Source organism: Coregonus lavaretus (genome assembly GCF_964263955.1).
Source record: "Coregonus lavaretus genome assembly, chromosome: 8".
Taxonomy (NCBI): Eukaryota; Metazoa; Chordata; class Actinopteri; order Salmoniformes; family Salmonidae; genus Coregonus; species Coregonus lavaretus.
Genome location: NC_139995.1, coordinates 5,679,926 through 5,696,505, shown reverse-complemented (window position 1 = coordinate 5,696,505; position 16,580 = coordinate 5,679,926). Strand labels below are relative to the sequence as shown.

At 43.0% G+C, this 16,580-nt stretch overlaps 1 protein-coding gene across 1 annotated transcript in view; it reads right to left on the bottom strand.

Annotated features, from left to right (window-relative positions):
• The window catches only part of LOC311133420 (rho GTPase-activating protein 9-like), a gene marked incomplete at both ends in the record, with an annotated part of 31,469 nt that overhangs the window by 516 nt on the left and 14,373 nt on the right, over positions 1-16,580 (bottom strand). The window contains 12 exons of the mRNA XM_084166913.1: positions 3-119; positions 298-415; positions 546-644; positions 1,174-1,269; positions 1,700-1,787; positions 1,897-1,958; positions 2,205-2,294; positions 3,448-3,600; positions 5,119-5,178; positions 13,666-13,755; positions 13,947-14,069; positions 14,191-14,250. Of these exons, the coding sequence (XP_084023039.1) occupies positions 3-119; positions 298-415; positions 546-644; positions 1,174-1,269; positions 1,700-1,787; positions 1,897-1,958; positions 2,205-2,294; positions 3,448-3,600; positions 5,119-5,178; positions 13,666-13,755; positions 13,947-14,069; positions 14,191-14,250 (1,156 nt within the window). The remainder of the gene's footprint in view (positions 1-2; positions 120-297; positions 416-545; positions 645-1,173; positions 1,270-1,699; positions 1,788-1,896; positions 1,959-2,204; positions 2,295-3,447; positions 3,601-5,118; positions 5,179-13,665; positions 13,756-13,946; positions 14,070-14,190; positions 14,251-16,580) is intronic.

Sequence of the window (16,580 nt, the reverse complement as noted above, 5' to 3'; positions counted from 1 at the left end):
CTTGATGAGTCCTTTCTCCTGTAGGATCTGTAGTGGAGGTCTCTTCAGGATGAGCTTCTTCAGTCTGCTCCGAACACGCTTCCTCTCTGTGCTCTCCAGGTTGGAAGAAGAACAAGGGACTGCAGCGGGCGGGAAAGAATGAGAGAGAGGGGAGAGAGGGAGAATGAGAGAAAGAGATGGAGGGTTTGCTTTCTACCCAACCCCCTGAGACACTCACACACACCACCAGAGGAAGCACATGGTCAGCCACAGCACAAGAACAGCACCCTTGGAGCAGTGGATGGAGGAGAGACTCACGTGATGCTTTAGATCCCCCTCGACTATCTTCCTCGTCTCCACTCTGGTCCAACATCTCCACACTGCCCGCCTTCCTCAGAGAGTACATTAGGACATTGTCCAGAGGATTCTCACGGTTCTACACAGCAGAGAAGATAATTTCAACTGGTGCCAGATGTCTTTATTATGTACCATGAGTTGGTTTCTGATAATAAAAAAGGACCCCCACCCCTACACACACACACACACACACACAAAGTGAGACTCACCAGCCTGTCGATTACACTCTGGATGGTGCTGAACCACTCTCTAATCAGTGAATCTGTCTCTGACTGCAGTAGGAACTCATTCCCTGTCACCGTCCTCAGCTACCACACAGACAGACAAAATACCATGAGTTAGTCCCAAATCAAACACTACTCCTAGTACTGTAGTACCTCTTGTAGTGTATGCTACTACTTCCCAAAATTAAATTTCCATTCAGTCAATTTGGGAAATTAATTTAAATGAAAATTCAGGAATTGAAAAAATTGCATTGAGAATGAATGGTAATTTTAAATTCTTGAACTGGAATTTTTAAGGCATATTGAATTGACTGAGTTGAAATTGAATTGGCTCGAACCCTGGTGCACACAGCTACAAAACACAGTCACCGACTGAGCTTCCTCTCAAGAGGAGGTGAGAATGCTTTTTCACAGAAAACAACTTGAGAAGTTCTCTCTCAGTGGGACTAAAATAGCCACATTTGACTTCCCTAAAATACAGGGTGAAATAAAAATGTGTCTTAAAAATGTCATTGAAATTATGGTGGTTTGAGGGACATTGTGAAAGGTAGAGGAATGGGGATATGCTAAGTAAGTGACTCATTCCATTCCTACTTCCTGGTGTGTATCTGACCTTGAAGACGTTCTTCTTGCTGGACAGGTCGTTGGCCCACTGTAGCTGAGCTCCTCTCAGGTCTACACTGCTCTCTGGACAACTGTTCCCTGGTTTCTGGAGAGAAACACACGCACACAATCATTATTAGGAGTGATCACTTTTTACTCTCGGAACCCAGAACCACAGTTGGCCAGCGAATCATTTATCGTCGCTGTCGGATAAAAACCTCATCTCCAAACACAAACTTTTCAGGAAATTGAAAAATGGCCATATACTCCCTTTTACGAACAAACAATTATGAAACTTCAGAAGCTGTTTTGAATACATGTTTTTGGTACTAGAGTCATGAAATACACATTGAGGGGAGTTACTGCTTTCAATACACCCCGCACAAATTATTGGGCAAAAATTGAGTTACGAGGTTTTCATAAGACAGCAACGGTATATTAACAGTCTGTCACGAGAGACTAATATATTGTTAACTGTAGTTATCATGTTATAAAACATTTATTTATGTGTTTCAAGGTGAATAACACTGTCTTACCCAGCTGGAGGGGGTCTGAGATTTGGGATCCTTGAAGAAAACCAGACTATTCCCAACCAGAACCACCCAGGATGGATTCCAGTTTTTCCTAAAACATACACCAAGTCGAATGGTCAGGAAAAACTTCTGGGACTGAGGAAAAACTCCATCTTATATGTAGTATTAACATCAATCCCTCCAAGATGAGCCTGTCTTACCTCAGCTTCCTGCCTCCCTCTGCTATCTTGGTCTTATTCAGCAGACCTGCCTTTTCCAGCTCCTGGGGATGGGCGAGACGGGGAGAGTTTATGGTGTTATAGAGACATTAGAGTGCTAGCTAACTAGCAGTGAGAACATTAGGGTCAGTGGAGACATGGGGACAGTGGATGGGGCAGGAGGGTAGAGTGGGGTATGAGATAGTGGCGGCAGTAGCAGTGGGTGAGGCAGGTGGCCTTTGGAGACAGGGGACAACTGGGACAGTGGAGACGGGGACATGGAGGAGGAAGGTAGAAGGTGTGAGTCTCACCGGCGTGGAGCTGTCGTTGCTGTCTGGAGAGGGAGGCTCCACCACCACACTGGTCACAGGATAGGAGCAGTCTCTGCACTGCTGGCCCAGCTAGGAACAACACAGACTGTTAGATCTGGACAGATATAGTGTCTGTGTCTGTATGTGTGTTTCTGCATGCTTGCGTGCATTCGTTTGAGTATGTGTGCACCACAGGCGGTTGGTGGCACCTTAATTGGGGAGGACGGGCTCGTGGTAATGGAGTGGAATGAGTGGAATGATATCAAATACATCAAACACATGGATGCCATTCCATTTACTCCGTTCCAGACGTTATTATTATGAGGCCTCCTCCCCTCAGCAGCCTCCACTGTTGTGCACCCAGAGGTGTCATGTCCCCTCAGATTTGTCCTGTAATTTAACATGTTTTATTGTTGTTGTTGTTTCTCTGTTATATTACTAGCCACCTAGCAACTTTTATGAAGTTGGCTTTATCTAGCCCAGATAGGTTCCCTATCTCCCAACCTCATAACTAGTTACTAAGAAACAATTTCAGGCTATCGATCAAGTTAGAGTAGCTAGCTTGTCTAACTATCTTAACTTGCATGTCTGCTGGCAAGGTTGGTAGACTTTAGAAAACCAAGCAATAACTTAAATGTACTGAATAAGACTCACATTACTTTCAATATTGTACCCACATTTTTGCAGAGAAGCAGAGAAGCATATATCGTTTCTTTAAAAAAATAACCACCAGTCAGGAGGATACAGACAGCTCAAGAGGTATGCTTAGATATGCAGAAAAAATACTAATTTTTGACATAGAATTAATCATAATGATTATGGCTCTAGATTGCAGGAAAAGGCTGTTTCATGTGTTTGAAAAGTGCAAAATTCTCCTACTTACGGACCGGGGGCATATCCCTCCTCCGGACCACCCCAAAGCCATCCTCACATACTTAGTGTTCCCTCAGATTTTTGAGGTTTGGAGCCAGATCTGCTAGATAAGGGTTCAGGCAAACAAGGCACCCGCCTCTATTCTTGCCCCACTGTGAGGCAACATGTTGCAGTAACACTGGAGTGCATCATACCATCTGATTAGTGCCCCTGTGTGCGCCTGTGTTTTTCTGTTTGTATGCTTATTCATGTGGGCATGTGTACGTGTGTGTACTCCACCTGTGTGTGTGTGTGTGTGTGTGTGTGTGTGTGTGTGTGTGTGTGTGTGTGTGCACGTGCCTGTCTGCCTCTGTGCGTACGTGTACAGTACCTTGCCGTTTTCAGGCAGAATCATGGATCGTAAGTGGCTGAGCTCCTCTGTGTCATGACGCAGTAGGGCGGAGTGACATCCCTGGACCTCCTTGTCTCCTGTACTGAAGGCTGTTGTGCTGATGGTGTCTGAGGATACTGATCGCTGCATACTCTACAGGACACCAACACAGAGGGGAAGACACGTTATTCACTTTGTGTGTGCATAGAGGAGGCCAGGCTGCTCTCGGAGGCCAGGCTGCTCTTGGACTACTGTGTTTGATGGATACATCACTTTCGAACCCAGAATAAAATATTGCGTGCGCTGGCTAGCTATGTTAAAAGTCTGTCACAAGAGACAAATGGATATATTATAAACAGAGCTACAGCCTTATGTCACTAGAGAGCAGATGGATGAGGGGTCCTCACATGCACGCCACCAAGATACCTCTGCCAAATGGAGAACTACTGGATTAGGCACGGCATCAGCAAGAAAAGAAGACTCCCAAAACGGTGATACACTCCCAAGTGTGCTGTGTGTTTTTTCTACAGACTATCTTTTGCTATCCAGAACCTGATCAAAGCCTTTGGATATGGATCTATCCCTTCTCATAGTGAGTTTGGAAGCAGGTAGTTTAGCGGTTAAGAGCGTTGGACCAGTAACTGAAAGGTCGCTGGTTCGAATCCCCGAACCGACTAGGGGAAACATCTGCCGGTGTGCCCTTGAGCAAGGCACTTAACCCTAATTGCTCCTGTAAGTCGCTCTGGAGAAAAGTGTCTGCTAAACGACTAAAATGTAAAATGTTTGGCAGGGTCGCTCACACAGACACACTGTGCCATTCCTCGACACACACCCCAAGGTCACTGGTCCAGAACAGTGAACTCCCTTAATGTTATTCTCTGTTGACACTGAGCCAGATGGTAAACTAACTGTGGAGTGGTTAAGAGGTTTTCATTGGCCCAGTTCTGTTTCCATCAGCTTTGTTTCACTCCACTTCACATGGGCTGAGAGACAGGAGGCTGCTGCCACTGGCTATGACACACAACTCACGACCCAACACACAACTCACGACATAAGCAGTGTCTGTCCCAAATGGCCCCCTATTTCCTATGTAGTGCAAAACGTTTGACCAGAACACTGGGATTGTGCCATAGAGATGCAAAATAAATACCCATCTTGATGGGTGCCATCTTCCCATGATGAGTGGGTGAGGATTCGTTTTGGAGCCAAATCTGCTAGATAAGCGTTCAGGGAAACAAGGCACCCGCCTCTATTCTTGCCCCACTGTGAGGCAACATGTTGCAGTAACACTGGAGTGCATCATACCATCTGACATCACAAGTTGACATTGTGTAACTGGATACGTGATTGGTGTTATAAAGAGTATCTGAACATATGAGAATGCCTCAGACATTCTAAAGCCTGTTTGGCAGCCTGGCCCCAGCTTAGCTTCAATTCCTGAACATCTGATCATCAGAATTGGAGAGGTCTTGTCACTGCCTATGTGCCAGTAGGTACGAAGAGGATAACTAAGTAAGACTGCTTTCTTCTGATAGCCCCAATGGGGAAATTAGTTTGTATACTGTAGGTATTGTTGTTTTACACATCAACTGTACTTTGAGTTCCTTGTTTGATGCCAGGAAGTTGTTTCCCCTGTAATCATCTGTAAATTCAATTTAATTCAAATCTCACCTGTCCCAGCTCCCAGCCACTGTCAGGCTTATGGCCAGTGAAGAGGACGTCTGGAGATAGCTGGATGAGAAGAAGAAGAAGAAGAAGAAGAAGAAGAAGAAGAAGAAGAAGAAGAAGAAGAAGAAGAAGAAGAAGAAGAAGAAGAAGAATACTTTATTGATCTATTTCCTTACAGTCCACAATCAATTTGTCTTTTGCTTTCCCTACAGAGGCAAATTACAACCAACACTGGCCTAGAATGACCAACACATTAAGCAACACTTAAATGCATGAATACACACTTTTCTTTCCAAACATGTCAGTTGACTTGCCAGCATATCATATTTCACCCCTCATGCTAATTATGAAAAACAGGATGCAGATTGAACAGTAAGCAGAGCTTGCAAGCATACACACTCACACCACTCACTTCAACGACTGACAGCTCAACCTATTCCAATGAATGGCATGACTGAGTGCTCTCCTCACCTCACCACAGTTCAGTAATAGTGAAAGCACAGATAGCATTATGCCCGTTTAAATCTAACGTTCTGCTGACGTGTATGCGGTCATAAAGCTGGGACATACACACACATACAGGTACAGTCATAATAAACAGTTATCTACCAACTGTGAAGATGACAGCACTAACATGAGCCTATATGGGGGGGGACTCTGAACTTACAGCACACTGTTCATCAGCCTATAGACCTCGATATGAAGTGTTCCCTTGTTAATCCATATGAGAGTCAGTCCCCTCCGCTGTCAGTCGGTTGTAGCTTTCTGACACACACGTTTTAATCTTGAACAAAGTAACTACAACCCCAAACCACTTCTGCCCGTCTGTCCTTCTCTCTCTCACCAAACTTCCCCTTTCTATAAGGAAGCTAATACTATCAACATGTACAATTGCTCTCACTCTACACAACCAGGAAGCCATGTGCCAAGACTAAGAGAAAGACATCATCATATCAACAATATAGCAACACTAACAGTTATAACAGCAACAACAGCACAGAGCCTTATTTTAGCTCGTTGAATGGTCTTATCTTTGTAGTTACCATGGTGACACTAGCAATATAGGTCAGTTGGGGTTGAAGTTAAATGCGGCCCAGACACAACTCTACTTTACAATACTGTGTGGTTATTCCTGTAAGTACAGTGTAACAACTATTGTAATTACTCATTGCTACACTTTACAACCCTACAGATGTCGGATCTTAACCTGATCACTCTTTTGTCGCAGAGAACTGTCCTGCTGCATCAGGATATTCAAATGAGCCTTGTGAGTCCCTGAAAAAGAGCAGTTCTCTTTCTCTCCATTCGGGGGCAGTCGAGTCATTGGGATCAGGGCTTACTATCAAAATAATTGTCTCTCTCGCTCGCTCAAATGCTAGGCCTAGGTGCTATTACCGCAACATTCAAATGTACAAAAATGTACATGAAATGCAGCCATTCACATCAACAACCGTTGTTTTATATAGCTTAATAACACAAGATAGACATTGATCTCCACTAGGCTACAACATACAAGTGTCAAGTGTACGCTGAGGTCAAAATTGAGTTCAATCGTGGCCTACGGTGGTTTAGCAGTTAGTGTTGCTGCTTGTGCCTTCAGCGCACAAGCGGCATAAGTTTGATTCCGTCCCACGCCCTTCTGGCACAAATAACTAAATCCCCCCGATTGACGAGATTTATTTACACATTTCAAAGATGGACAGTCCAGGGATATTTTGATAGGATATTACCATAACAGACACTTTAGGATGACATAAAATAATACAAATAGGCTACACCAACATCAGCTACAAATTGTTGGGTAAATTGCCACGGTGAATTTGCCGTGGTAAACGATTAAATACTTTATTTCTATTGTAGGCTACGGAATGCTTGTCAAATAGATCAATGTCATTAGTCTGTTCAAAAAGGACTAAGTTGTTCAGAGTAAAGGTGACCAATAATGGTTGTTATTAAGATCAGCTGTGCGGGTAAATTTAGCGTGTATTGCAATAATCTACTGCCATCGATGGTTGCAATAGGCCCCTTGTTATTTTATTATATTCCAATACATTCCATAGGCTACCCTTTAGCCTATCCATTGTCACATAATGAAAGGTGTGAAAACCGATAATAGGTTGTAAGGTTCTGTAGTTATTTTCTTAGTCAACCTTGTGTTCCCTGTTTCTTTGTGTTCTTGAACGTAGCCCTGTCTTTCATTTTTGTTCATTGATTTCACTTGCGTTAGTTACTCACCTGGTCTCATCAGCTCCTTATTTAGTTCAGTTCTTTCTGTTTGTGCCTTGTGAGGTATTGTTTGTTTTGACTCGACTAAGCCTTTTTATAGCTCGTTTGTGAGAACCAGTTTTAGCCTTCAGTCCTAGTTTTGATTCTCCTGCCTGTTTGCCTACCTGTGTATGACCATTGCCTGCCTGTGACCACGATTCCTGCCATGCTCTGCGTGTGAATCTACACCTTTTTCTCCCTGAGTATTCATTACAAAGGTTACTGGTTGTGTTTCCTTGAGTTGATGAGCTGATTTGGGCCATCAGTTGATTGACAGATGTAGGCATACTGTGGAACGATACTTTCCTCCAGTGTGGATGCTCGTCCACATTTTATAGTTAGGCTATGTATAATTTGTCAATATAGTTTTGGTCTTTGGTGTGGATTGAAAGCCTGTATTGTGTGGCTTTAATATTTCATTTCGTAAAGCTGACAGGATGTTTATGCATTTGAACCTATCAAAGGATGATTTCGTAGGGCTGAAACACTTCTTTGTGTAAATTATGAGACTATTCGTTTTACTTAATATAAACGCAATTAAACTTGTGGGCCTAACATAGGCACAGCACTGGGCGCGAACTCATGACCTGCGGCGGTTCAAAATGTTCTACCGAGCTCTAAGAATACTGATACATAGGCACGTCTTTTTTCTTTTGTCTTTAAGCCTTCCCCAAACTATAGCCCTAACCTTAACCACTCGGAACGAATGGCTAAACTGTCAACTTTCCAGATGTTTCTGTTTTAACCCTTTAAGCATGCAGAATGAATGCGTCAAAAATAGACGATCATCCATGAGTCAATTGGCAGTGGGCCGGATTCGAACCCATGCCGACTCTGGCATATGTGTGCCAGAGTCAGTGACTGTAACCGCTGGCCAAACAAACACTGAGGAAACACATCATTTATTCTGCCTCTTGCTTGCCTTCAACATGTAATAAAACAATTGACCTGATTTTGCCTAACGACAAATACATCTACCCCCTACAAATATGTCAATTTATTATAATCCACATAGGAATTCACACAAGACGCTGTAGCCTGCACGTAGCCTAAGGGGCGGACTGGGACAAGAATTCAGCCCTGGCATTTTATCCACACCAGCCCATACACTTGCGGGCTACCAGCTATACACATACACACCCCATCCCCACACACACACACCCTACACCCTGACCCTACACAGTCTACTTAGACACAGGCAGTAGTGCTGACACATAACATTGGTAGCACAGTACAGCATTTATCAACAATTTCTGTACCAGTGACTGGCGAGACATGGCCCTCCTCCTTTTTAACCAGCTCATGTTTAAAACAAATACAATATGTTAAAACACTGGAGATACAACTCACCACTATAACTTTGTCTCTGCTCTTCCCTGTTGTGCTGTCTATCTATCTCAGCATCTTCTCTGCTGTCACTCTGTGCTTCTTCTTGTTCTCTGTCTCTGTCTGTCTGTCTGTCTGTCTGTCTGTCTGTCTGTCTGTCTGTCTGTCTGTCTGTCTGCTTAAGCCTTCTACGTTATAAAAGCCAAACTAACGACTTAGGCTATATCGCAAATTAGTGCCTGTCATATGTGTTCCTCTGAATCAACACCTACCGGAAGTGTTAGTTCTTACAGGGCTCCAGAGTTCAGACTAACATTTTCCCCTGGTGTCACTGGTGCCACTAACTTTTACAGTTGGTGGCATCAGCCCATCAGTAATCATCTTATGAAGTGATTCATGATGCTTTATTAACAAATGTAATAAATAGGCTACTGAGGTATTCAAGAAATACCTTGTTTCATCTAACACGTCCAAGCAGGAATCCATGACTCAAGATATTTTGATGTGCAACCTAATCCAGTGATTGTCATGAATTTTGGGTTGACAATTATTGACTATTGTTGCTATATTTTACTGTTCAAATACGACTCCAGAATTTCCAGTTTTTTGTTTTGTTCAATAGAGATGAATTACATACACCTTATGCAGTGGTATAAAGTACTTAAGTAAAAATACTTTAAAGTACTACTTAAGTAGTTTTTTGTGGTATCTGTACTTTACTTTACTATTTATATTTTTGACAACCTTTACTTTTACTTCACTACATTCCTAATGAAAATAATGTACTTTTTACTCCATACATTTTCCCTGACACCCAAAAGTATTTGTTACATTTTGAATGCTTATCAGGACAGGAAAATGGTCCAATTCACACACTTATCAAGAGAACATCCCAGGTCATCTCTACTGCCTCTAATCTGGCTGTCACGACTTCCGTCGAGGCTGCCTCCCCTCCTTGTTCGGGCAGGCTTCGGCGTTCGTCGTCACCGGCTTACTAACCACTGCCGCCCCAATTATCATCATCACATTTGTCTTGTTTTGTCAATCACACACACCTGGTTCTAATCCCCTCATTAGTCTGTGTATTAGTGTTCCCTCTGCCCCCTTGTCCTTGCGGGTGATTGTTTGAATGTGAGAGTAGTGTAGCTCGGTGGAGCTACTCGTACCATTTTGTTGCCAGGGTAGATATTTCCCCTGTGCCTATGTATTGTATGGAGATACCGTTACAGTGTATTGCCAGGGTAGATAGTTTCCCCTGTGCCTGTTTCGTTTGTCGCTATTCCAGCGTATTTTGTGTAACGATGGAATAAACTCTGTATTCGGTGATTACCCTCCTGCGCCTGACTCCTTCCATCACACTGGCGGACTCACTAAAAACAAATGCTTCGTTTGTAAATTATGTCTGAGTGTTGGAGTGTGCCACTGGCTATCCGTAAATAAAAAAAACAAGAAAATGTTGCTGTCTGGTTTGCTTAATATCAGGAATTTGAAATAATTTATACTTTTACTTTTGATCCTTAAGTATATTTTAGCAATTACATTTACTTTTGATACTTAAGCATATTTAAAACCAAATACTTTTGACTTTTACGCAAGTAGTATTTTACTGGGTGACTTTCACTTTTATTTGAGTCATTTTCTATTAAGGTATCTTTACTTTTACTCAAGTATGACGATTGCGTACTTTTCCCACCACTGATCTTATGTGCGCTAACTAATATCATAGGCTAATTAATTTGGGGTCAACACCTGAGGAAGTGGAAACTCAACACATTAACTAAATTGCTATCGCTAAATATAATAGGCTACCCACTGCTAGCAGCCATGTATTCATCCAACAGTAAATGTAATGTCCTAAAAAAACATTGCAGTTGTAGGCTACTAACTATGAGACCTACAGTGCATTCGGAAAGTATTCAGACCCCTTGACTTTTTTCACATTTTGTTACGTTACAGCCTTATTCTAAATTTTCCTCATCAATCTACACGCAATACCCCATAATGACGAAGTGAAAACAGGTTTTTAGACATTTTTGTGGGAACTCCTTCAATACTGTTGGAAAAGCATTCCAGGTGAAGCTGGTTGAGAGAATGCCAAGAGTGTGCAAAGCTGTCAAGGCAAAGGGTGGTTACATTGAAGAATCTAAAATCTAAACTATATTTTGATTTGTTTAACACTTTTTTGGTTACTACATGATTCCATATGTGTTATTTCATAGTTTTGATGTCTTCACAATTATTCTACAATGTAGAAAATATTAAAAATAAAGAAAAACCCTTGAATGAGTAGGTGTGTCCAAACTTTTGACTGGTACTGTATATACAGTGTATTCGGAAAGCGTTCAGACCCCTTGACTTTTTCCACATTTTGTAACGTCACAGCCTTATTCTAAAATTGATTTTTAAAAATGTTTTTCTCATTAATCTACACACAATCCCCCATAATGACAAAGCAAAAGGCTTCGCACTAGATGTTGGAACATTGCTGCGGGGACTTGCTTCCATTCAGCCACAAGAGCATTAGTGACGATTTGTACGCGTTACGTGCTTCAGTACTCGGCAGTCCCGTTCTGTAAGCTTGTGTAGCATACGACTTCGCTGGCTGAGCCGTTGTTGCTCCTAGACGTTTCCACTTCACAATAACAGCACTTACAGTTGACCGGGGCAGCTCTAGCAGGGCAGAATTTTACAGACTGACTTGTTGGAAAGGTGGCATCCTATGACGGTGCCACTTTGAAAGTCACTGAGCTCTTCAGTAAGGCCATTCTACTGCCAATGTTTGTCTATGGACATTGCATGGCTGTGTGCTCGATTTTATACACCTGTCAGCAAGAGGTGTGGCTGAAATAGCAGAATCCACTCATTTGAAGGGGTGTCCACATACTTTTGTATATATAGCTTATGTTCACCATCTGGTTGGTATTGTCATCGGAACAACTTAGTCATTTTTGAACAGACTAAGGGCGATTTATCTATTTGACAAGCATTCCTCATTTACCATGGAAAATCTACTGTGGCAATTTACCCGACACTTTGTATGAATGGAAACTAATGTTGGTGTGGCCTACTGTTACTGTTTCATTTGTTTTCTATTCATGTTATCCATTAAATACAACTGTCTTTAAAATAAAAGTGTATGTAATGGTAATTTCTTATCAAGATCGGGGTGAAAGTCGGCAGGTAGCCTAGCGTCTAGAACGTTGGGCCTGTAACCGAAAGGTCGCTGGTTTGAAGCCGCCAAGGTGAAAAATCTGCCGATGTGCCCTTGAGCAAGGCACTTAACCCTAATTTGCTCCAGGGGTGCCGTACTACGATGGCTGACCGTGTAAAACAACACATTTCACTGCATCTATCTGGGACTGCCCATATTTGAAATGTGTAACAAAATCAAGTCAATCGGGGGGAATTGAGTTATTTGTGCCCGGAATCAAACCCACACTGACACGGTAGGCCTATATGTGCACGCTGAAGGCAGCTGTCCTAACCGCTAGACCACCCCAGGCCTTGATTGAACTAACCTTACGTTCGCTAGAAACCTTAAAATGTCCTCTGATGGCCCTCATCAGCTCAGCCAGGGAAACACAAACTGTAGCCTATTATTGGTTTTCACACCTTTCATTATGTGACAATGGATAGACTAAAACGGGTAGCCTAAAGAATATGGACAAATATGGCCCCACTGGTCCAAATGACTTGACTGCCCCCGCATGCAGAGAAAGAGAACTGTGGGTTTTCAATGAATGTATCTAAATCACAAGGCTCATTTGAATTTCCTAACGTGCAGCAACATATTCCGCGAATAATCAAATGAATGACTAATCAAATGAAGATCCGACATCTGTATGTTAAGTGCCTATTGGGTTGGAGCTTGTTTCTGGATGGGGCCAAAGTGTTGGAGTCTTGGTGGCATGTCTCTCCATACAGCTCTGCTTGAGTGTTTAAGGCCTGCGAGACTCTCACTGTCTGCATTACATTATTAACTAAATAAAGAAATACATGGGGAAACTAGGAGGATGTACAGTAGAGTAGTTAATAATGTATTTATGTATGTAGTCTCTCTAACACTAATCTGGAACATGAGGTGTTACGCTGGCTCTGAGCCCTAGATGGGCCTACATTCAAAAAGGGTCAGAATAGAGGTGCGGATGTTTTGTCATTATGATCTAAAAAAGGAAAAACTGATCCTAGATCAGCACCTCTATTCTGTTACTCTGCCTCTGAGCCATGCTGTCTGAGACGGCCTGCACTGGCAGGACCAAGAAGTATGGTAGAGTGGCTTTCATAGAAATAGAATGACTAGATAGTTTATATGTCTATGGTGGCACTAACTGCCAGCTGTAAACCTATGCAGATGTACACTGAGTATACCAAACATTAGGAACACCTTCATAATATTTTGTTGCTAATATCTACACTGATTGAAGTGGATTTAACAAGTGACATCAATAAGGGATCATAGCTTTCACCTGGATTCACCTGGTCAGTCTATGTCATGGAAAGAGCAGGTGTTCTAAATGTTTTGTATACTCAGTGTATGTCTATGTAATGATATTGTAGTAGGGTTGAGTGACACTAACTTAGCCAGCTGTACATCTGTATATGGAGATGTTTATGTATGTAATATTATGTGATAACTAACACTTGTATGTGTAGCAGGAAATAGGGTAGGGTGGCATTAAGCCAGTAAAAAGTAAATCTCTTTGTATTGATACTGTGATGCTCTGATTCTGTGACAATAACAGAGCTATGTAACAAGATAACACATCCTCAGTGATACAGTACACCACTTCTCCTCTGAAGCCTCTGGGTGTCTTCAGGCACACTGCTATAGGCCATAAGAAATCTAATGAATATCATTACCCTTTGCGATGCCATACATGCGGTTGAAATTGTAACCATTTGCATCGACATTAGGACAGATACCGTGTGACAGGAAAAAGAGCCTGTAGGTGGGCCTACCCTGTGCATTTTGTAATTTCCTGTGCCTGGGATGGGTAATGACAGGTTGTTGGTGTCCTGTGGAAATGTCTGTGGCTGCATCGGACTAGCCTATAGTAGGGAAGAGAGTATAGTTGTTAGTTTCAATGTACATCTGTCCCACCATTTTTCATTGCTAGCAATACCAACATCAGCGTTGATAGACTCTATTGCCAAAAAAAAATAGTAATGTTTCACAATAAATGGGCTGTTCTAATTAACATAAGACCCTATGTTCTGTTTAACCCTATTATTACTGTTACCCGGCTGGGGGTGCGTTCGCGGGCTCTGCGGGGGGGTTTCCAGGACCTCTCCTTGGTAACGGTGTTGACGTAGAAACATCGCCCCGTGGCGGGGGCCGAGTACTGCTCCCATAGGTCCAGCACCTGCAGGGCCACAACAGAAATAAGTGCATTACTTTTTTGTGTCATCTTCTATGATATCATGTATGCACGTTGTGTTTGCCTCCATTAGAATCAAATGGTGAAATAAACTAACAAAAATCACCTGTAGGGGTCGCTGACCGGGGGCAGGGCTGGGGGGTTCTGCTTGGCTCCACCTCTTTACCTGGTGTAGGGCAGAGGAGAGAGGAGAGAGAGAGAGAGAGAGAGAGAGAGAGAGAGAGAGAGAGAGAGAGAGAGAGAGAGAGAGAGAGAGAGAGAGAGAGAGAGAACCCGTCCACCTCAACATGAAAACGTGGCTTATAGAAAAGCTTAATTTACATGCAACAGTGAGGTCACCCATGTCTACTAACTCTAGTGAACTGGTACATAATGTAATGTAGGATATAGGAGGCCATCTGTTGCACTGAAATAGATTGAAAAGTAAGGAACATCATTTGGAAAATCATCTTTCCATGAAAGCTATGGTGATGATGAAGCTATACGATGCAGTTTTATCCCCATGTTACCTAACTATAGTCATTCTACTAATGACAGCTGGGGCTGAGTGACACTTGCAACCTATAGACTGTATAGATTACACCAGCTTTTCATAAACTAGGGGGATTTGAAAATGGGGTCGCGAAAACCGGGGTTACGTTGCAATAAACAGAGCGGTTTCAGTTTTCTTCCTACAAATGCGGCTCTATCTTTTGAATTGTTTAAGCTACAAGATATTATGACCCCATCACTGAAAGATAAGAACCTCAGGAACACTTATGTGTCTGTTTCCCACAAGCCATACAGGACTCAATAGAACAGAATGGACAAGACCAGGCACTAAAACAGACTGGGGGGAAAATAACATCTTCAACGATGATGTTCTTTTCTACACAGAAGATCATACAACATTATTGCCTGATGATCTTCTGAACTTCCCAATACCTTTCTGATGCATTTCAGTCACTTCAAACCATTCTTCCTCCAGATTGAAATACTGTCAAAAGAACTCTCAGACTGATTTGTAATCAGTAGCAGTGTGTGGGTAAAATCACTGAGGAAGCCAAGCCAAGCCAGTAAAAAATCCATATTACAACCTATGTTGTGATAATTGTGTTGTTTTCCCTATAACCCATTCGTTCATATGCCAGCGTGATATACAATAAGGCTGTGACAACAAAAAGACAACAGTCACACAGTGGTGGAATAAATTCAACTACACATACGTTTGTTTCATCACAAAACCGGACAGGCTCTGAGCCATAGAGATGTGTAGAGATCGCTATGTATCAGTCCTCAAATGGGGCTGCCCATGTTATACAGGCTTTTGGGCACTAGAGATCTCTATACATCTCGATGCTCTGAGAACACCTGCAACCAATTTCCCTTGTTAAATACCTGAGTTCCTTTGTCTTTTAGTTCAGTGCCATAATAAGTGGTCCTTCGAGCCGGATATGAGGTGGGATACAGGTGTTCCCATGGACAGGGACCTCAATTCCTCCACCCTTAATGGCGACCCTCAGCCTGACTCAGCCTTAGCTGGGCCTGGCACATGTGAGATGCAAGCAAGTGGAACCTTCACTGTCTCACAGCCAAGTGCAGCAAGCGCACATCCAGCAGGAGCTAGGCCTAAAGAGGAGCCTGTTTTGGTTGGAAAGAGCCTGAGGGGGAAACAGCCCCCAGCCCATTTGAGAGACAATGTGGTTTACCCCCACATAACCCGATCTCAGAAGAGATTATCCACACAACCACAGCAGCTACAAGTTTCAAGTGCTCCTGGATCGTCTGAAACTGCTGAGATTGGAAGGTTACCAGGGTGTGGTTCACATGTAGACTGGTTGCTGGGTAAACTGCCACCTGGATACCATGATAGGTATATTGAGAACTGCTTGACTCGTGGTATCATAGGACATGGAGTAGCCAAAACCTGTCCCTCCAGAACCTGTCTGACTGGTTGCAGGTGAAAGCAAGGGCCAAAAGACACTCCCAGACAACTTCTGCTCTCTACCAGGACAAGAGGGAGGTTAACCGGAAAAAAACACTGCGCCTGGGTACCACTAACATGTTCCTGACCAGTGAACGTTACCACAAACAAGACAGTTACAGCTCTCCTCGTGGCAAGCAGCAAAAATCTAACCAGAACAAACAAGTTTAAATTATATTGTCCTTACTGTGAAGGGGAAGAACACTTCCTAGGCTCATGTCCTGAGTTCAAGCAGTTCTCTAGGGAGAAGGTCAGGGATTGGATCTCAGTTCAAGGCCGCTGTTGGAGGTGTGGGTGAAAACACTCCCCAAAGGAATGCATCCTAAAAAAGCCATGCAACACACCTGCAAGGAGTTGCACCTCACAGTGCTACATGAGTACATATCGCAAGAGCACAGGAGCGTCCTTATGGTCAGCACCGACAAAGCCGAGATGGGGGTCCTTTACCTTGACGGCCCAAACCGCTCACCACGAGGGATGTTAAAAGTGGTCAGAGTCATCCTACATCACGGTGAGGAGGCGATGGAGACATA